The sequence below is a fragment of the Jaculus jaculus genome, chromosome 8 (genome assembly GCF_020740685.1).
Source record: "Jaculus jaculus isolate mJacJac1 chromosome 8, mJacJac1.mat.Y.cur, whole genome shotgun sequence".
Taxonomy (NCBI): domain Eukaryota; kingdom Metazoa; phylum Chordata; class Mammalia; order Rodentia; family Dipodidae; genus Jaculus; species Jaculus jaculus.
Genome location: NC_059109.1, coordinates 124793156 through 124814072, shown reverse-complemented (window position 1 = coordinate 124814072; position 20917 = coordinate 124793156). Strand labels below are relative to the sequence as shown.

General features: G+C 51.5%; 1 protein-coding gene across 1 annotated transcript; it reads right to left on the bottom strand.

Annotated features, from left to right (window-relative positions):
• Positions 1-3472: 3472 nt before the first annotated feature.
• On the bottom strand, positions 3473-18358 carry Ccn5 (cellular communication network factor 5). Its single transcript, XM_004669313.2, has 4 exons — positions 18275-18358; positions 14148-14364; positions 6634-6888; positions 3473-3693 (listed from the first exon to the last, which is right to left on the bottom strand). Exons 1-4 carry the CDS (start codon positions 18332-18334, stop codon positions 3473-3475), a joined length of 753 nt encoding a protein of 250 aa, XP_004669370.2. The 5' UTR covers positions 18335-18358.
• Between the last annotated feature and the right edge of the window lie 2559 nt (positions 18359-20917).

Sequence of the window (20917 nt, the reverse complement as noted above, 5' to 3'; positions counted from 1 at the left end):
CTCGAGTGCGTGGAGGACCACTTCTTGAGGGAAGCTAGGGGTGGAAGTCAAAGCCATTGCTCTGGGCTTGACCCCTCTGGGGCTCCAGAATCCGGGAGAGGCTGCTGAGAGGTTCTGGCCTCTTTGTTGTCCTTGCTCATAAGTACCACGAGGGGGCAGCATCGCGTTACCAGGCCCAAACCCTATCTGAAGCCACTGGGTTGTTACTTTTACAGATTTCAAAGAAGTGGGAAGCTTGTCCAAAAAAAAAAAAAAAAAAAAAAGATACAAATTTGGGCTGGAAAGATTACTTAGTGGTTAAGGCAAAGCCAGAGGACCCAGGTTAAATTCCCCAGGAACCACGAAAGCCAGATGCACACGGTGGCACATGCATCTGGAGTTCATTTGCAATGGCTGAAGGCCCAGGTGCACCCATTCTCTCTTTCTCTATCTTCCCCACCCCCTCAAATAAACAAACAAAAAAAAAAAGGCCTAACGAGCCAGGTTTGGTTCCCCAGGACCCATGTAAAGCCAGATGCACAAAATGATGCACACATCTGGAATTGGTTTGCAGTGGCCAGAGGCCCTGGCATGCTGCTTCTCTCTCTCTCCTTGAAAATAAACAAATTAAATTAAATATTTTTTAAAAAGGGAAATGATGCCTGAGGAATGACACCTGAGGTTCCCCAGGCTTCCATATGCACACTGCCATACATAGGAACATGTACACACACACACACACACACACACGTGTGCATGCACACGTGCACTTAGGAGGCATACACACATGGAAAATGAAGTTCCAAAGCAGGTGTATTCCATGCTGCTGGGAGTCGAGATGCAGTTATCCAGGACCATGCTGAGGGGATATGGGGTGGGCTCGGAGGCTGGGGGAATGCAGGAACCTGCTGTGACCAGGCGCAGATGGCAGGGGTGGCTTTTGAAGGCAACTCTGGGAGAAGACAGCCCTGGGCATCCTTCCGTCTGGCCACCCTGTCCCTGCCACAGCGGGGCCGCTATGACCTCCTCTTGCTGGTCTCAACTTTCTCTCTTTGGTCTCTCAGCTGGGTAGCTCATTACCCACATTAAATTTCTTATTTTTTTATTATGTTGACGGGGAGAAGCCATTCATCAGAGGGTACCTGCCCTGGCTCTAGGTATGCAAAGAATGGGCAGATCTCATGCCTGTGGTGATGGGAATCGCAGCAGGGCAGCGACAGGATGCTGGTCAGAAGACCCCCCTGAGGTGGCAGAAACATGTCATGCCTGGATGGAGGTGCTGGTCACCTCAGGGTGCCCATTTGTTAAGACTCATTCAACTATGGGCTTACAACCTGCACATTTAACTGTGTGCAAATTACACATGCCTCGACATAATCAGTTTCATAAAAAGAAATCCTCATTTGAATAGAACAACTATTTTCTAGTTGCCTGGCTGGATCCTGATGGAAACAGTTTTATTTTTAAACAAACACAAGGAGATCATAGAGAATAGAGGATGTAAAATTTACATTTGGATATTTGTTGTTGTTGTTTTGAATAATAAAACATGAGGTGGAAATGGGTCAGCAGGTAAGAGTGCTTGCTATGCAGTCGTAGAGCCTGAGACCATCTAAGTTAGATCTCCAGCACCCACATAAAAAAGCTGGGCATGGGAGCTGGCGAGATGGCTTAGCAGGTGAGGTACTTGCCTGCAAAGTCAAAGGACACTGGTTCAATTCCCCAGTTCCCACATAAAGCCAGATGCACAGGTGACACGTGTGTCTGGAGTTCATTTGCAGTGTTTAGTGGCCCTGGAGTGCCCATTCTCTCTTTCTCTCTCTCTCAAATAAATAAAATAAAATTAGAGCCAGGTGTGGTGGTGCACACCTTTAATCCCAGCACTTGGGAGGCAGAGGTAGGAGGATCGCCATGAGTTCGAGGCCACCTTGAGACTCCATAGTGAATTCCAGGTCAGCGTGGGCTAGAGTGAGACCCTACCTTGAAAAAACAAAATTAATTAATTAATTAATTAAATTAAAATACTGTTCTAAAAATGGGGCATGGGGACTAGAGAGATGGCTTAATGGTTAAAGCACATGCCTGCAAAGCCTAAGGACCCAGGTTCGATTCCCCAGGTCCCACGTAAGCTAGAAGTACATGGTGGTACATGTGTCTGGAGTTCGTTTGCAGTGGCTGAAGGCCTTGGCATGCCCATTCTCACTCTATCTCTAATAAATAAATTTTAAAAATTAGATCTTAAAAATAAATAAATTTAAATTTTAAAAAAGAGCTGGGCATGGTCACCCATGCCTGTAACCTCAGTCCTATGAGGGGCAGCTAGAAGAGAATCACTAGGGTTCACTGGTTAACCAGTCTGACTGAAAAAAAATAAATAAATAAAGGCAGCTTTCAGTTCAGTGAGAGACTCTGTCTTTTTTTTTTTTAAATTCATTTTTTTTTATTTATTTGAGAAAGGGAAAGAGGTAGAGAGAGAAAGGGAGGGAGGGGGAGTATGGGCGCACCAGGGCTTCCAGTCACTGCTAATGAAGTTCAGATGCATGCACCTGGTGCATCTGGGTCCTGGGGAATCGAACTGAGGTCCTTTGGCTTTGCAGGCAAGTGCCTTAACCACTAAGCCATCTCTCCAGCCTGAGAGACTCTGTCTTAAGGAAACAGGTGAGCAATAAAGGACGCTTAACACTCTTCTCTGGCCTTCACACACATGTGCACTGGCTGCACACACATGTACACACACCCAACACCATACATACTATACATACACGCACACATGTCAGGAAAAATGAGGCATCAAACAGCGTCTAACACTGGGCTTGGTTTATTTCAGGCTGGGGCTCCACTGGCCCCGCCTTTCTCACGTTGAGGAGCTCAGGCCTGTGTGAAGTGCGGGGCGGGGCTCTGGGCCTCAAGCATTGTGAGTGCTTAAGAAAGGTGTGTTCTCGCAAAGTGGACAGCATGGAGCTTTGTAACTTTTTTTCTTTTAAGGAAGTCTGGCTTTGCCTCCTGATGTTCACAGTTCTGCCCAGTGAGGAGAGCCTTCTCAGCCTGCACAAGCCCAAGCCACAAGTTCAAACATAGCCTGGACCTCGGGGGATGGGTGTATAAGAGTCCAGGCCGGGAAGCAGGAATTTCAGACTGTCTGCTGCCTGGTATCCCTTCTCCTCATTAGCCACAGCAGAGTGGCCAGGCTCACCCAGCCCCTCAAGCAGCTTAACCCTGAAGGGACTGGCCATCCACCTCCTGTTGCGGAAGTTGGAGGCACTGCCTGGACCGGCCTCCCAGGCTCAGTTAGAGGAAAGGGACTGATCACGTACCCTGTTGTACCAGAGAAGCAGGCAGCTGGTCAGTGGCCCTGGATGATAAACCCACATGGAAGGAAGGCTTGTCTGCAACCAAGGGCATGGACAGAGGCCTTTGGCCATCTGCCCCAGGGCCTGATCCCAGGGCCACCTGGTGAAGACAGCTGGTCCCGCATCTCCATTCTCAGGCGGCTCTAGAAGGCACTGTCCCATGGTCTGCGACCCCTGGGTGGTGGACAGAGTCTAGGCAGACACAGGCGGTGCTGGGTCTCCAGTCGGCAGAAGCTGTTCTGGTTGGACACACGGGTGGACAAACCCAGTCCACAGGTGGTTGAGCAGGGACCCCAGGCTGTGCTCCATTCTGGGCAGGGGATGCCAGCAGGTGAGGTGGCGGCAAGGCCAGGAATCTGGCGTCCTAGGAGTTAGGAAGTGGAGGTCACTGCAAAGTTGGGCTTGGCACCCACCTGATGGAGGTCACGGCAACCCTGGCCAAACCGCTTCGCCTCTCTGGACCCTGGTTTCCTCTTCAACTTCCTAAGAACTAAGAGTGAATCAAATAATGGCCAGAGGGGCTGAGAAGTGACCTAGCTGTTAAGGAACTTACCTAAAGCAATGGCCAGGAAGTGCTTAACACAGTATCTGGGGCTTGCAAGCCCCCACTGCTACTGAGCATAAGGCTGGTAGGTGGAGTCTTCAGTAAGTGACTATCTTATTCCTTTCTGCACCCGCTACTTTCTCCTGATGCCTGGCATCTTTCAGACACACCTCTATGGTGAGGTGTTGGCACCTGGTGACAGGGTGCTAACAAGTCCAAGTTTCACAAACAGGATGGCAGGCTGGTCACAGCCTAGCTTTTCCTTCCCGCAACTCGCCCTCTCTCTCTCTCTTGTATTTTTGTGTCTTTCTTTCTAGTCCTGAGCACCAGCGGGGACGTTTGACAATGTGTACAGATGACCTTGGTAGTCACAGTTGGCGGTGGAGGTGATACTGGCTGGAGACGCGACTCCACCTCCACCATGCACAGGACATCCTCGAGCCACAGGGGTTACTCAGCTGATGCGAACATGAGAAAACATGCTCTGCACACGCATGTGTACCGTGTCCAGGTGCAGATAGCCTTTGTGTCTGGGAGGTGTTGGAGCCATGACTTGTCTCTGATAGCAAGATGTGGGGATGCTTGACTCCTTGCTTAAAGGGTGTCATGTGTGCATAGAAGTCATACACACCCTCCTTTGTTGTGCCATCACTGGGTCACTAGTGATAGCTGGCACAGCGTGATGCCATGTAAATAGTTGTTAGATCATGTGATGACAAGAAAAAAATCTGCACATGTTTAGTATAGCCCTATATTTTTTATCTGTTGTATGTATGTATGTATGTGTGCATGCATGTGGGGAGGCTATGCATGTGCCATGTCATGTGTGTGTGTGTGTGTATGTGTGTGTGGTGTATGCACATGTATGTACAGATATGCACATCCCTTACACGCATGTTGGGGAGGCCAAAAGAGAATATCCATTGTGGCCGGGTGTGGTGGCTCATGCCTTTAATCCCAGCACTCACAAGGCAGAGGTAGGAGGATCACCCTGAGACTATATAGTGAATTCCAGGTCAGCCTGAGCTAGAGTGAGAACCTACCTCAAAAAAATAAAAGAAAAAAAAAAGAGAATGTCAGGTGTCCTTTTCTTATTGCTCAACCGTGTTTCCTTAGGACAGAGGTGCCAACCCTCAACCCTAAGCTGCAGTCTTCCAAAGAGCCCCCCACTCCTCCCACCACGTGCACTGGGTTTACAGGAGTGTATGGCCATGCCCAGATTTTTTTTTGGGGGGGGTTCAGGGAGGGTCTCACTCTAGCCCAGGCTGACCTCGAATTCACTATGAAGTTTCAGGGTGGCCTTGAACTTATGGCGATCCTCCTACCTCTGCCTCCCAAGTGCTGGGATTAAAGGCGTGCGCCACCACGCCTGGCTCTCAGATTTTTTTTTTTGTTCATTTTTATTATTTATTTGAGAGTGACAGAGAGAGAAGTAGGCAGATAGAGAGAGAAAGAGAGAATGGGCGTGCTAGGGCTTCCAGCCACTGCAAATGAACTCCAGACGTGTGCGCCCCTTTATGCATCTGGCTAATGTGGGTCCTGGAGGATGGAGCCTCAAACTCGGGTCCTTAGGCTTCACAGGCAAGCACTTAACCACTAAGCCATCTCTCCAGCCCTCAGATTTTTAATGTAGGTTCTGGGGAGTAGAATTTGGCAGTCTCTAGCCCAAGAGGCACTGATGCCTAAGTGGCAAGTGCTTTCAGCCACGCAGCCATCTTCTTACCCCTCTCTCCTGCCTTTTGCTCGGCAGCGGCATCCTTCACAGAAACCAAGTCACACCAGTGTGATGACAATACTTTTCAAATGCAATTGAACAACAAAATCCCAAAGTTGCAGAGTTCATAGAAGGAGATAGCTGGCTTTTCCCATTTCCACCCAGCCCAAGAAAAGTCTCTTGCCTGATTCAGTTTTGAGTTCTTTTTTGCTAAGCCCAAATAATGTGTTGATAATATTGTGGATGGCTTGTATGTGTTGATACACACATAATATTTACATGTTATATATTATACATGCTCTAAATATTATATGCTGCATACTTGCATATTATATTATCACTACTGTGAGCTGGAAGTATTTGCTTCAAGAATCCTAGCCCGGGCCGGAGAGATGGCTTAGCAGTTAAGCGCTTGCCTGTGAAGCCTAAGGACCCCAGTTCGAGGCTCAGTTCCCCAGGTCCCATGTTAGCCAGATGCACAAGGGGGCGCACGCGTCTGGAGTTCGTTTGCAGAGGCTGGAAGCCCTGATGCGCCCATTCTCTCTCTCTCCCTCTATCTGTCTTTCTCTCTGTGTCTGTCGCTCTCAAATAAATAAATAAAAATTAAAAAAAAAAAAAGAATCCTAGCCCTCCTGTCCCCCCCTCCTCACCTTCCCACCTGAATTTTATTTTATTTTTTTTATTTTTTTATTTTTTTGGTTTTTCGAGGTGGGGGTCTCACTCTGGTCCAGGCTGACCTGGAATTAACTCTGTCATCTCAGGGTGGCCTTGAACTCACGGCGATCCTCCTACCTCTGCCTCCCGAGTGCTGGGATTAAAGGCGTGCGCCACCACATCCGGCTCTGAATTTTATTTTTAATTGTTTATGAATCACAATTAGGCACCCAGGTGGCTGCTGCCTCTTTTGACTGCTTCAAGGCCTGTAGACGCTCCACTTTCCCCGTCTCTCCTATCCTCTCCCCGTCCCAGCTTGTTGAAGCTCCCAGCATCCTGTCCCCAGCCCCAGCAGCCCAGCCTCCTCTGCCCCAGGACCCACCTGAACTCACCTTGGGCGGCATAGGGCCAGTTCCCCAGTGCCGCTCCCTGGCTGCACACCCACTCAGGGCAGCACCTGCCTGGGATCTCCACCCTCCTGGGGTGTGGGCAGTCTGCGCTGGGCAGCCGCACATCCTCGTGGCACAGCGGCAGGCAGGTGACACCCCCGTCCTCGCAGCGACAGTAGGTCCTGCAACTGGGCTGGAAGGTCTCCCCTTCCTGGTATAGGCGTCCATCCACCTCACAGCTCCCGTTGTCCTCTCTCACTGTTGGGAGAGGAGACAGACCCCCCCCAGCGAGCTCGCTCAGCTCTTGTCTCCTGTGTGTCTGAGACCAGCATACCCTCTCCACTCCAACCCTTCAGCCTGCCTCAGGCCCGAGCCCTCCTCACCCTTAGCTCTGGACCAAGGCAGTTCACTTCTTGCCTCAGTCTCCCCATCTGTATAAAGGGGGTATATTGGCACTTACTTCACAGGGTGTCAGAGACTAACTGAAATATGTAATGAATACAATAAAAAGGCCTTAGTTTAGTGGGTAGAGCGTTTGCCCAGCGTGCACAGAGACCTGGGGTCGACCCCCCAACATCATCTCACCAACCCCTGTGGCGGGGAGGAGGAGGCAGGGGTATCAGGAGTTTGAGGTCATCCCCAGCTACACAGCAAGGTGAACACCAGCCTAGACTACTGCTGGGAAATCTTATCTCAGAAACATGTGCACACACGCACACACATACACAACATCAACTACCACGAGTACAAACCCTTCAGTACACCCACTACTTACTAGCATAAATGTTATAGATTAATCATAGCTAGTCTTTTTTTTTTTTTGAGATAAGCCCAGCAGACTGGCCCCCCCTTTTTTTAAATGTGTGTGTATGTGTGTGTGTGTGTGTGTGAGAGAGAGAGAGAGAGAGAGAATTGGTGCGCCAGAGCCTCCAGCCACTGTCATCGACCTCCAGATGCATGTGCCACCTTGTGCACACGTACAGCCTTGTGCGCCTGCGTCACCCTGTGCGTCTGTCTTACGTGGGATCTGAAGGGTCAAACCTGGGTCCTTAGGCTTCGCAGACAAGCGCCTTAACCGCTAAGCCGTCTCTCAGGCCCAATCACAGCTGTTCTACACACAGTGGGGTTTTCGAGCAGCAGAGTCACTATCCGGCCATGTGTACTTTTTACTGTCAGGTCGGGGCTTAACTTGCTGGCTGTGTGACTTTGGGCAAGCTACTTTAGCACCTCTGAGTGACCCAAACGCCAGCAGGAACATTAACCTGTACGTTTAGGTTGTATGGGCGAACATACACAGTGTCTTACACAGGGCCACGCACCCTGGGAACACTGCATGAAACCCTCAAGATGTGGCCTGATGCCACCGCCTCCTGGGAGGGCTGGGGCCGAGAATACACTCCCTGGCATCCCTTGGGCTCGCCCAGAGGCCAGATGGGAACCATAGAGCCTCAGGAAGGGCTTTTCAAAAAATGAATGCCTGTGGGCTGGGGAGATGGCTTAGCAGTTAAGACGCTTAGGATCCTGGTTCGACTCTCCAAGACCCATGTAAGCCAGATGCACAAGGGGACGCATGCATCTGGAGTTCATTTGCAGAGGCTGGAGGCCCTGGTGTACCCATTCACTCTCTGTCTTTCTCTCTTACTCTCTCTGCCTCTTTCTCTCTCTCAAACAAACAAGTAAATAAAATATTTAAAAAGTGAATGCCTGCCACAGGCTTGGCCCAGAACTGACTTTGATAAAATCATCCCCCCCCCCCGCCACCCAGCCCTTTATAATCGTGTGTGCCAGCCACCATGTTCCTACACAGGGCTATGACGCAGTTTGGCCTCTAGGCGCTCATGGGTGGGGGAAGACAAAAGTCACCATGTCCAAGACAGAATGAAGGACCCTGGAGAGGTGTATGTGGTGGGGGCAGACATGGCTTCCCGGGGACGCAACTGAGCGGGGCTGGGGAAAGAACTCATGGACAAGGGGATCTGACGAGAAGAACCTTCCATAGGGGTTCTGGGGTCACATGTGCCTGGGCTCAACCCTGGCTCCTTGAACGCTCTGGGGGAAGCAAGGCTGAGTTACTTCACCTCTCTGAGCTCAGCGCCCAGGGCTGTTGAGGGGGTGGTCAGTGAACCAGTGTACTTGTAGCATCTTGTTCCAAGCCTGGTGCATATAGGGGCTTGGTGAGAAGGACCAGTCTCTGCTTACTCCTCCAGGGAGGGGAACAGAGCCCCTGTCAGCTCCCTGTCCCGGCTTCTTACCGAATGAAGTCTTTGGCTCGAAACCCCTGACCTGGCTGCCCCGGACCATGTTGTTGACAGTTCCCTAGAAACCACGGGAGCAGCTGTGCCTTAATCCCCACCCTGGCCTGGCTATGCCCAAGTCCCCCAGCCTGACTTCTCGTGCCCCAGCTCCAGGCCTCCAGGTTGCCAGGATGACCTGGTAAACAGAGGCTTGTTTAGGAAAATTGGCCAGAGGACAGTAGTTTTAGCAAGGGCTCCTGGCACCTCCAGGCCATCAGCTTGGAACTGGAGGGGATTTAGGGAGGCCAGGGGACCCTGGGCAGCCGCTCCCCCAAGCAGGATAGGCTGCACCTGTGAGAAGTCCCTGAGGCATTGCCACCTCCTTGTCCTCTTGGAATTCTACCAGCCAGTATGACCAGCGGCCCCAACTCCCCTCCAGGCCCTCTCCAGAGTCCCCCTTCCTCCAACAGCCTCCCCTTAAGGAATGGCAGCCTTCCTCTGAGTTTCCCAGCCTCCCCGAGGCGCAGACCGCAGGCTTCCTCCCTTCTGGAAGTATCTTTCAAGCACAGGAACCGCTGGGTTGTTCGGATTCTCCCCAACTTGCAAGCGGTTTGACCTGGGCAGGTGACAACCTCTCTGAGCCCAGCAACCCCACCTGGAGTAATGTTGGGAGCCACCCCACTGAGGCTGAAGCAAAACCGTGCCCGTCATGGGCTCGCTCACATCGCAGTACGCGACCGCAGTGCATGGCAGTATGTGACCACCAGCCCTACTAGAACTTTCGCAATCATGCATTCACGCTGCCAGTACTTACCGAACACCTGCCATGGGTTAAGCTGTTTCAGGTACTTACGACTCAGCAAATATCCTGCCCCCGCTGGGTTTTAGAGAGGTTGGGGGATCCAAAAAGCCATTCCCCCAAGCAGAGGAAATACACCCGGTGGAAATAAACACAAGTACCAGGTAACTGTGTCGGACGGCGATCAGAGCGAGGCTGAGGAGCTGGGAAGGGCTGCACTTGGACATGGTGACCAGAGAAAGCCTCGTTGGGGAAGCGCATGGTGAAAGAGATGGGGGAACTTACCTTGCAGATACTTGGGAAGAGAGAACAAGGGTAGAGGGGAGTGGCCCTGGGGTAGGAACGTGCTTGGGGCACTCACTACCAGTGTGGCTAGACCACAGATCGGAAATGAGAGGGGAAGGAGGTGAGGTCAGGCGGGGAAAGGAGTAAGATTGATGTTGAAGGCCCCTGTGAGAATGCTGGCTTTGCTCTGAGGACATGGGAAGCCATGGGAGGCTGAGGCAGAGGAGGAGCACTGAGCTGAAGGAAGGGATCCTGGAAGCTGCCTGCTGTGTGCAGAATAGATGAGAAGGCAAGGACAGAGTGGGGTATGTACTTAAGGCTACTGCAAACCAGGGCCCCAGGAGGACGGGGCTCAGACAGGGTGCTGGTGAGGGCCAGACTGGGAAGGGTCAGGTACTGGGAGTCACATGTGGAATGTGTGGTGGGCAGTGTGTGGAGGTGAGAGAAAGAGAGGGTGTCAAGCTGGACCCAGAGGGCCTGGGCCTGAACCACGAGAAGGTGGAGATGCCCTCAGCTGACCAGGAAGCCTCAGATCTGGAGATCTGGGGGCTGGAATGTCACTGGTCTCCTAAACCCATCCGCTCTGAGAGGGGGGTCTAAGGAGGAAGTGACAGGAGAGATTTGGGCAGCAAATTCCCTCCAGAGCCCCAGGAGCTGGACTTAAGTTAGCTGGGCTCTGATTGCCCAGTGCAGGCCATCACCCCCAGCCTCAAAACTCCGTTCTTTATTCTTTTTTTTTTAAATTTTTTTTTAAATTTATTCATTTGAGACTGACAGACACAGAGAGAAAGACAGATAGAGGGAGAGAGAGAGAATGGGCACGCCAGGGCTTCCAGCCTCTGCAAACGAACTCCAGACTTGTGCGCCCCTTTGTGCATCTGGCTAACGTGGGACCTGGGGAACTGAGCCTCGAACGGGGTTCCTTAGGCTTCACAGGCAAGTGCTTAACCGCTAAGCCATCTCTCCAGCCCTCCGTTCTTTATTCTTTAATGTGATATACTTGGGGATAAAACCTAGGACCTCACACATGCTAAGCACATGTCTTACCAATGAGCTGGGGAACTTTTCCGATTCAAGGATTATTTATTTATTTACTTATTTGCATGCAAAGTATGAGGTTTCATTATGGCGCTTACGATCTTAATTATTGGTTTGTGTTTGGGGTGTGGCGTGTGTGGTGTTGTGTCATGGCATACATGAGGGCTGGAGATCCAAGCTCAATGACTAGAGTTGGTAAACAGGCACTTTCTCCACTGACCCATCTTCCCAGCCCCCATTAGGGTGTGTTCAAGCAATTCTTTTATTTCTTTCTCTCTTCCCACTCCCAGCTAGTATTCTCCACCCCCCCCACCCCACTTAGCCTCTTTTCTGCTTTCATACTACATGATTGTTCCCTTAGGGTTCAAGCCTTAAATGTACATGAGTACCTGTCATATGCCATCCAGGGTTGGGAGCTGCAGGGACCACCTTGTGATCCTTGTCCTAAACCAGATGGCACGAGAAAATGCCCTCCTTAAAGTTGTCAGCAATAACAGCTGCTTTACACAAACCACAAGCCATGGAGCTGGTTCCCTGAATTCAAATCCCAGCTCAAACCATTGTGAGTGGTGTGACCTTGGGCAAGAAGAGTGGCCTTTCTGGGTGCCTTTTCTCCAGAGTCACATTTGAACCTGCCTCGGGTAGTGGTTGGGAGCTTTCGTGTGATGGTGCTGATGAAGGTGTATGCAGAGCCATGACGAGAGCAGAACTCTCAACAGAGGCGCCAGTTCCTCTCCGAGGAGCCACGTCACTGACTTCGGGTTTTTAATTAGACATGTTTTCAGTGGCAAATGCCCAGAAGCTTATCTAATATACCACTCCTCCCCCATTTCTCAGCATCTGTCAACCAAAGGGTTTGCTCTTGATAATTTTCTGATGATGAAGGGTTTTTTGTTGTTGTTTTGTTTTTTAAGACAAGGTTTTCTTATGTAGCCCAAACTGGCCTCGAATTTACTATGTAACTTAGAGTGAACTTAAATTTCTGATTCTCCTGCCTCTGCTTCCTAAGTGCCTGGATATCAGGTATGCATCACCACCTTGGTTTTATGTGATGCTGGGAACCAAACTCAGGGCTTACTGCATGCTAGGCAGGCATTCTACCTACTGAGCCACATGCCCAGCCAATAGTTTTGTTGGGTAGCAAAGTTTTTCCTACTGATGAGTCACTGTCAATAGCTCATGAGTCTCTTCCTCACTCTCTCTCATCTTCATAAAACTGTGATGTGTACTTAGATAAAGTAGATAAATTGGTCTCCACAAATTATTATTTTATTTTTTCAATTAATAATAACCATGCCTTGGATATTGGCTATGCTACTGCCAACACGGAAAGCTAAGATTACTTTACTTCGAGCTGGAGAGATGGCTCAGTGGTTAAGGTGCTTGCCTACAAAGCCTACTGACCCAGGTTCAGATCCCCAGTACCCATGTAAAGCCAAATCTACAAGGTGGTGTATATATCTGGAGTTCATTTGCAGTGTCTAAAAATCCTTGTGTGCCCATATTCATTCTCTCTCTCTTCCCTCTGTTTCTCTCTGCTTGAACTTAAATAAATAAAAAGTTAAAAAGACAATTTTTCACCTCTTCCTATTTCTCTGACGTGATAGTTCTTCACTCTGGTTGTTTGAAATGAACTGTCCCTGAGAGCCTCATGTGTTTGTGGTGAAGCCTCATACTTGATTCCCCAGCTGGTGAAGCTTTGTGGGGTGGAGTCTGGCTGAAGAAGTGTCATGTGGGGCGTGTCCTTGGGGTTTTGTAATCCAGCACTGCTTGCCAGTGCTGACAAGCTCTGCTTCCTCCCTGTTGATATGACAAGATGTGACATTTCATGATTGTCATGATGAAATTTCCCTTCTAAACTGTAGGTTGAAATTAACCTTTTCCTTCCATAAACTGCTTCTGTTGGGTGATTCGTCCCAGTACCAAAAAGGTAACTTCTGGGCATGGTGGTACACGCCTTTAATACTAGCACTTCGGAGGCAGAGGTAGAAGGATCGCCATGAGTTCAAAGCCATGCTGAGACTACATAGTGACGCTGAGACTACATAGTGAATTCCAGGTCAGCCTAGGCCAGAGTGAGACCCTATCTCAAAAAAAAAGGTAATTGCAATATTTATTCAGAGTATTTTACCCTGGGGGGGGGGGTCATGTGGCAATGTCAAAACTGGAGGATGTGGCTGGAAAGATGGCTTAGTGGTTAAGGCGCTTGCCTGAGAAGCCTAAGGACTCATGTTCAACTCTCCAGGTCCCACGTAAGCCAGATGCGCAATGTGATGCAAGGTCGCACATGTGCACAAGATGGCGCACATGTCTGGAGTTCGATTACAGTGGCTGGAGGCCCGGGCACGCCAATTCTCTCCTCCCCACCCTTGCTCACTCTCACACTCTCATCTTAAACAAACAGGTTGGGCTTGCCTCAAAAAAAAAAAAAAAAAAAGCTGGAGGATGGGTAGCTTCTCCTGGCATCGAGTGGGGCAGAGAGACCACTGACTGTCCCACTGCAGAGTCATCTAGCAACAGTGGCATTAACACCTAGTTGCCAAACCCGGCCCCAAGGCACCAGAGGATGATGCCTGGCAGAGAGAAGTGAGGAATGTAACACTCCAAAGGCCACTGGGAAATTGCACTCCAGACTTCATATCGAGGCCCAAGACTCCCAGCGTAGGCAGGAGTAGAACAACCGTCCCTTAGATCTGCTTGGAAAGGGGCAGGCTGTGCAATGTGGAGCATGTCACCGAATACCTCAGAGCCTCGCTTTCTTCGGTGTAGAGTTTGTGAGCTAGGACCATGGGGCATGCACCACAAGAAGTGGGCACAGGGTGTGACACACTATGCCCACAAACGACCTGCTCTCTTATTGCACTCGGTGTTACGAGGGTCCTCAGTGGTCTAAAGAGTCTGGTAGCTCTCTGCTGGGGAAGCTGCTTGTCTCGACTTGGAAAGCTAGCTGTGATTCAGATGGGTAGGGATGGGAAGGACTATTCCCGTGGAAGGACAGCCGGAGCCGAGGCCAAGAGGGGAGAAGCAAGGAGCAGGTCCAAGATGAATCCACAGTACCAGAGTGAGAGAAATGAAGAGAGTAGGACTGCCCTTTGACTTTGAACCCCATGGCCTTGACCTCCTTCACCTACCCCCTACATCATTCCCACAAACCTACTTACAGAGGCAAACAGCTCCAAGGCCACTGGGGCCCGTGCCAGGTTGGCAGACCAGGCCCTGCATCGTGTCGCAGACGTGCCGATGGTCACAGGACTCCCCCAACTGTCGTGCACACACCAGGCAGCACCCACAACCATCCAGAGCCAAGGGTACCCCTGGCGGACATTGGGGTGGCGTCCAGGGGCAGACACAGGGGGTCTGGCACTGCTGAGCGTACACCTGAGGAGACAGAGACCTCAGTCAGCCATGACCATCAAGGACGGCAGAGTAGACCCTCACAGCTGGCCACCACCGTGCCCGGTTTGGAAATGTGGGGTTCCCCAGCTTGGCCTCAGAATCACATGGACCTACCTAGCCTTGAACCTCAGCTATCCTATGACACTCCATAAGAGGCAGTGTGGCACGTGGTCGTGAGCAAGGACCCTGGGTCACAGTTTCTTTTCCCCCCTCTGTCCCTTGCTGGCTGGGTGACCAGGGGCAGGTTCCATGAGTTCTCTGAGCCTGGGTTCCCTTGGCTGTGAAGCCAGGGAAGTGAATGATGCCTGTGGAGCCCTGAGCATCTCAAGTGCACTGCGGTGGTTTGAATGAAGCCTCCCTCATAGGCTCATGCATTTTGAATACTTAAGTCCCAAGCTGGTGACAATTTGAGAAAGTTGCGAGGTCTTTTGGAGGTTCAGCCTTGCTGGAGAAAGTGTGTCGCTAGGGGCGGGTCTTCACAATTATTGGTCCATCTTCCTTCCCTCTGGCGTGGAGATGTGACCCAGGTTTCCTGCCCAGGCCCACTGCGCTTCCCCGGCCATGATGAAATTTCTGTCAGTGTTGCAAGCTGACAAACCCTTTCCTTCTGCAAACTGCATCTGGTCCGCTGGTTTGTCCCAGCTGCCAGAAGAAGGTGACTGCCACAGTCGTCTTTGCTAATTACAATAAAGGACCACATCCCGCCCTTAGGAGCTCACAGGAAGGTAAGCGTGACAACCAAAGGAGTGAGATGATGGGACGCCGCCGGACACAGAGCACTTCCTGCCATGCGGGCTGTTATCCTCGGGGCTGAACACACCAAACAGAACTGTGGGTGGTTTGGGTTGCTGGTACAATTCACAGTGTTTCTCAACCTACCAACAGCGCATGGCAAATCAGCTGGGAAAAAGAGGAAACACAGTCCCTGTCCCTTCAGCGTGTCCATTCAACAAACCGACCAGAGGCTTCTAAAGCAGAGCCCCTCTGCCCCAGCTATGTGCAGATGGGCAAAGCGACTGTGGTCATAGCTCACAGTCAGGCCTCAGAGCCGTCCCAAGTTCACTTCCCTGATGAGGTCCCGGGACTTCTGTGACATGGAAGCCTGAGCCAGAGGCCCAGGCCCCAGTGCAGGGCCAAAGTGTCATCCACAGTGACACAGCCACCCTACCCTCCCAGGACAAAGAAACACCCAAACCAAGAGTAGATGCCAAGGTCTCCCTACATATCTCCTTGGAGGTGGGGACTAAGAGAGAGAGGTATCAGGCTGAAGAGATGGCTTAGTGGTTAAGGCGTTTGCCTGCAAAGCCAAAGGACCCTGGTTGGATTCCCCAGGACCCACGTAAGCCAGACACACAAGGGGGCACACAGGTCTGGAGTTCCTTCTCTCTCTCTCTCTGTCTTTCTGCCTCTCTCTCTCTCTCTTTCAAGTAAATAAATAAATAAATAAATAAATAAACTGAAGAGAGAAAGCTATCACTCAGGTTGTTGTCCAAGGATCCATCTGTGGACAGGTCCATGGAGAACTAGATAGCTTCATCAAGGACTTGTGATTTGAAGAAAGGAAATTATTGACCTTAAATCTGTTCTGTGGCCCAAAAAGCAATGACTCCTTAATGACAGTTGTCCTTATCCTGTCTCTCCCAACTTCTGTAAGAGGTCCTGAAATCCCGCTTTTTGATGCATGTAGTTCCCACCCTGGCCAGCAGGGGTCGCCCTAATCTGGCTGACCATGTCGGAGGAGTGGCAGCTGTCACCAACAGGCTCCTGCCTCAGGCAGCGACTGCACAGATCCCAGACTCCAAAGGTGCCGTGTGGACCCGCAGTCCAGCAGAACCGCAAGCTCTCGGACCCTTCTGTGTAATCTTTGTCTCCACTGTGAAATGTTCAGAGGCTGAGTGGAAAGAGGCTGGAACTCCAAAGCAGATGTCAGGTTCTCTGGCTCATCAGAACTGGCTGCAACCCAGCAAGCATGCGTTCGGTGGCTTCTCTGGATCCGGGTCTCCCATCAGTGACTACCTGACTATGCCAGTGACCGCCACCCGTTACACGTGTGCCGGGTGAGTGAGCTGTCGCCGTAGCCCTCCCCTGTGAGGTACGTGCTGGGCGTCTGTTTTTAAGGATGGTCAACCAGTAGTTGGCAGCTCGGGGCCAGCTTAAACTACAGAGTAAGCTGCAGGCTAGCCTGGGCTATCGTGTGAGACCTTGTCTCAGAAAACAACCCAAAACAATGCTAGCAAAACAGACGCCATCAAAGCCAAGTACTAACCGGTAGAAAATAGCTGGGAAGAGGTGGGGCCAGGACCAGAATCCAGGTTCACAAGCAAGCAGAGGCCAAGCTCTTAATTCCTAAGCCTACTCCTTGTGCCCCAGGGGTTCCCGCTAGCCCCTGCCTCGGTTTACCCACTTGTTCAAGGAAGATACTGAACAAGACAGGGCAAGTAGTCTCACTTAGCCAAGGAACGATAGGCCTCCCTCTACCCCATGCGCCCGTGTCCTCACGATCAAGTTTTTCCATGGCTTCGGTTTCCCCAAGAACTCTGTTATGACCATGAAAGGCACTGACTGCTGGTGGCCTTATGACGTACAGGTAGAGCTGAGCTTCCTCCTCTGGCGCTCAAGTGATGATGAGGAGGGAGTGCGGTCACAGTCAGCTCCTGTCTACAGAGCTTCGCGGTTTCCAGGTCCCCTGCCTCTCGCCCCTGCCACTGACAGAGTCTAGGGCCAGGAGCCCACAGCCTGCTTGGAAGACTTGGAATTCTCTCCCCAGGGAAGGTCGCGGCTTTGCACCTTGTTTGCAATGACTAAGTCCCCCAGATGCTGTGTGGGGTGCTGTTTAATTTCCCAGGGCCAGGGAAGAATGGCCCCATGTGTATGACAGCTCTACCTTGGGCTCTCATAACTTTCCCAGGAACCCAGATCCCCTACTCCAAGCCACACACCCTGGCATCATGCCCTACCTATCCCCTGGGGGAGAGTAACAGCAAAACTGGAAGCTGGGAGGGTCCTCGGTTTTCCGGGGGAGAATGCTTGCTTGGGGCCTCAGAGGGAGAGGCTGGTGCCTGCATGCCAAGGCCAATGCCAATGCCAAGGGCTCTGGGAACTCAGCATTTGCTGGGAGGACAACATTACTCAGCAGCTGTGGTCTTGGCTCAGGTTGGGGTGAAGAGACATAAACTAGAGTTCCCCCAAGACACATGGATGTCTCTCCTGGGCTATACATGCCTCTTCTTTTATAACTCAAAACACTTCATCGACTGTTGGCTTTGGGAAAATTGCTTGCCATCTCTGAGCCTCGCTTGACTAAAAGTGGGGACAATTCCTTATAAGATTGTTTTGCATGACAGGCAAGGTGGAGCTCCCCACAAGCTGTTTGAAAAACGACCCATGCCGTTTCTCCACAGAAGTGATTCAGGTCAGAGGGTCACTTGCTGCCCGAGGACCGGCACACAGGGCCCTTGCAGAAGGCGCTTTGCAATCAGTCAGGTGGCAGCATCTTACCCATTCTGGGTCACAGTTACACAAAGCTCACATCTGCTCTCATTGTGAGGCGACCCACCGTTACCATAGAGAGGGGTGCAGAGCTGGCTAGGAACCATGAATGACCTCTCTGGGCCCGCATCTCAATCCGGGGCCTGAGCTGTGTGCTGTAGAGCAATGATCTCCTCTTTGTGCCCACTCAGCAGAGGCTGAGGCTCAGGGAGGGCAGGGCACTTGCCTGAGGTCACACAGAACTAACCAAGGACAGCTGTCTGGAACCAGGGAGGGAAGCAGGTCTGGGCATAGAGACCAGACTGTGTCCAATTTGGGATCCTGCCAACAGTCTTGAGCCACATATGTACATCCCACTACCTGGAAGGAATCTGCTGTCACTTCAGGGGCCCAGGTCCCTTACCTCTGAGAGCAGGCAGATGAAGGAGATGGCCAGGAGGCGGGTCTGCAGTGTGGCTTTCATGTCACTGTGTTCCCTGTGGAGCCAGCTTTGAGCCTGGGAGACAGGACCTGAGCCTATGTTTGAGAGGTTATAAGGTCACTCCCAGGCATGCACACACACACACACACACGCACACACACACACTGGCCTTTATATCCCCTGCTCCTCTCCCCACCCTCATGGCTTCAGAGATGAGCCCAGTTACCTGAAGGTGAGGCTGTGGAGGCCACCAAGGGGTGACGGGCAGTGTATTGTGAAGCCAGAACCAGCGCCAGCTCTAACAGCTGGTGACAGGTTGTCAGGGGGCTTCCTAGCTTCTCCCAGCAAGAGATGCCTTTCGTCCAAGCTGTTGCCTCAGCTGCCGCAGTTCTGCGGGGACCGCTGGCCCATCCCAGGGGTCTGTGAAGAGTGGACGTGCTCAGCGAGCGCCCTTTTGCAGGTCTGACCCGCAGCCTCCTGAGCCCTGCAGCCCGGACTCCGGGCAGCCTCCGCCAGCCCAGCCTGCGGTTTCTGGCATAGGGACTGGCAGTCACTCAAAGGTGGGTGTGACCCAAAGCAGAGCTTCCTGGGACAGCCTGTCTGCTCTTGGCAACCAGGAACCTCCCAGTCCTGTTTCTTGGGTTCTCAAGTTGGCCTAAGGTGGCAGAGCCCGAGCAGGCTGCCCTACTATGTGCCACCATTTCCTGGGCTCTGATGATCTGGTCAGGCCAAATTTTCTTTGTTGAGTTCCAGCAACTCTCAGGGGCTCTGTAGGGATGAAGACTCAATGCAGGCCAGGGTACCAGACCCAGAGGGCGACAGCCAGGGGAAACCTGGAGCTCCTGGGAATTCTGAGGAGGGCCCCTTGTTCAGACTTAGCCTGAGGTACAGCTTTGTGAAGGAGATGCCATTCCACTGAGCCAAACAAAGAGGGCTTGGAAGTGTAGAATGTTCCAGGCACAAGGAACAGCATGTTCAAATGACCAGGTGCAGGGCCCAATGCAGCAACCCTGCCTGTTCTGGAAGCAGAAGGTGTCTGGTGGGGTGTAGAACTTTCTAGACAGCAGACAATGAAGAGATATGTGGAGAATACAGCACAGGATTCTCTCCACCAAGATTGGAGGACATTAACAGCCTAGCCATTGAATGTGGGGACATCTCCAAGGGCCCAGCACTGGATGCAGGAGTTCTAATGGCATGGACGCTACCTGTAGGATTTGGCAAAGGTAGTAATAATACTCGGGGTGATGTTAAGGGGTACTTGGACAAGGCTTTGGCCCCATCAAGCTGGTCCATAAAACCTAGCTCCATCAGGCTTGCACCAGAGCCTGCAGGAGGAAAAGGGCCAGCGTGGGCCATTCATGATAGCGCCCTGTCTTCTTTCTCCCTTCACACTTACTATGCTTGGGCTAGTCCACGCCTCATGCACCGTGTCAGGTAACTGGGAAGAGGAGCTCACAGCAGTGTCATTAGGTAGAAGGAACAGAGGGACAGGACACAGGCCCTGACAGGGGCAGGCTGGGATTGAGGAGCCACAATGCTCTGCGGCTGGGAATGGCATGGTGGGCACAGATGGTCAACGCTGAGCCTGATGAAAACCTCACCCCTGTTGCTCCTTCGCTCTGTGACTGTAGGTAAGTCGCCTTTCTCTGAGCCTCTGGCCCCTCCTTTGGCGCCTGGGATCCGTGGCTGAGCCTGGTCATTGCCTATTCCAATAACCTTCTTTATGTCCTTCCATAGTCACCAAGCCCTGAGTTTATTTAAGGTGATGCCTTCAGTTTGGCCATGCAGCTGGGGGATACAAGCAGAAGTGTCGGGTTCCTTAAAAGGTGGGGCTTCCCTTTGATCCCACCACGGCTCCCCCTTTCTTCCTCCACCTGCTCGGTGAGGCAGACATACGGTGATGCAGGCAGCCATCTCGGATAGCAAGGGTGCCTTCACAGTGAGCCTCACCTGCAGAAGGGGCTAAAGGGGGAGCCAGAGCCAGGAATGTGGGAGCACATGTGTAACCCCAGAACTTATAAGGCAGGAGAATCTTGTTTGAGGCTAGCCTGGCTTACATAGTGAGACTGTCTCAGACAAAAAAAAAAAAAAAAAAAAAAAAAAGGCTGGGGGTGTGGTGGCACACGCCTTTAATCCCAGCACTCGGGAGGCAGAGGTAGGAGGATCGCCATGAGTTTGAGGCCACCCTGAGACTACATAATGAATTCCAGGTCAGCCTGGGCTAGACCGAGACCCTGCCTTGAAAAAATAAAAAAGAAAACAGAAAGATTAGAAAAAGAAGGAAACTGGATCCCTCCTGACGCCTAGAGTTTCCCTGAGTGACCTTGAGGGACTCTTCTGGTAGATTGAACTCACGTCCATAAAAGCACAATACTGGAGCTGGGAAGATAGCTCAGCAGTTAAAGCACTTGTTTGCAAAGCCTCCCGACCTGGTAAATAAGGCCAAATGGACAAAGTGGCTCATGTGTCTGGAGTTTGTTTGCAGCAGCTGGAGGCCCTGGCACACCCATCATCTCTCTCTCAAACAAAAGGATAAAAACTTCTTTAAAAAATAAATAAAACTGGGCTGGAGAGATGGCTTAGAGGTTTAAGGCGCTTGCCTGCCAAGCCTGAGAATGCATG

Coding starts and splice junctions, on each gene's coding strand:
- Ccn5 (XM_004669313.2), bottom strand. CDS start 18,334: ATGAAAGCCACACTGCAGACCCGCCTCCTGGCCATCTCCTTCATCTGC. Junction 14,365..18,274: donor TCATCTGCCTGCTCTCAGAG/GTAAGGGACCTG, acceptor CTGTCTCCTCAG/GTGTACGCTCAGCAGTGCCA. Junction 6,889..14,147: donor CCTTGGAGCTGTTTGCCTCT/GTAAGTAGGTTT, acceptor CTCTCCCAACAG/TGAGAGAGGACAACGGGAGC.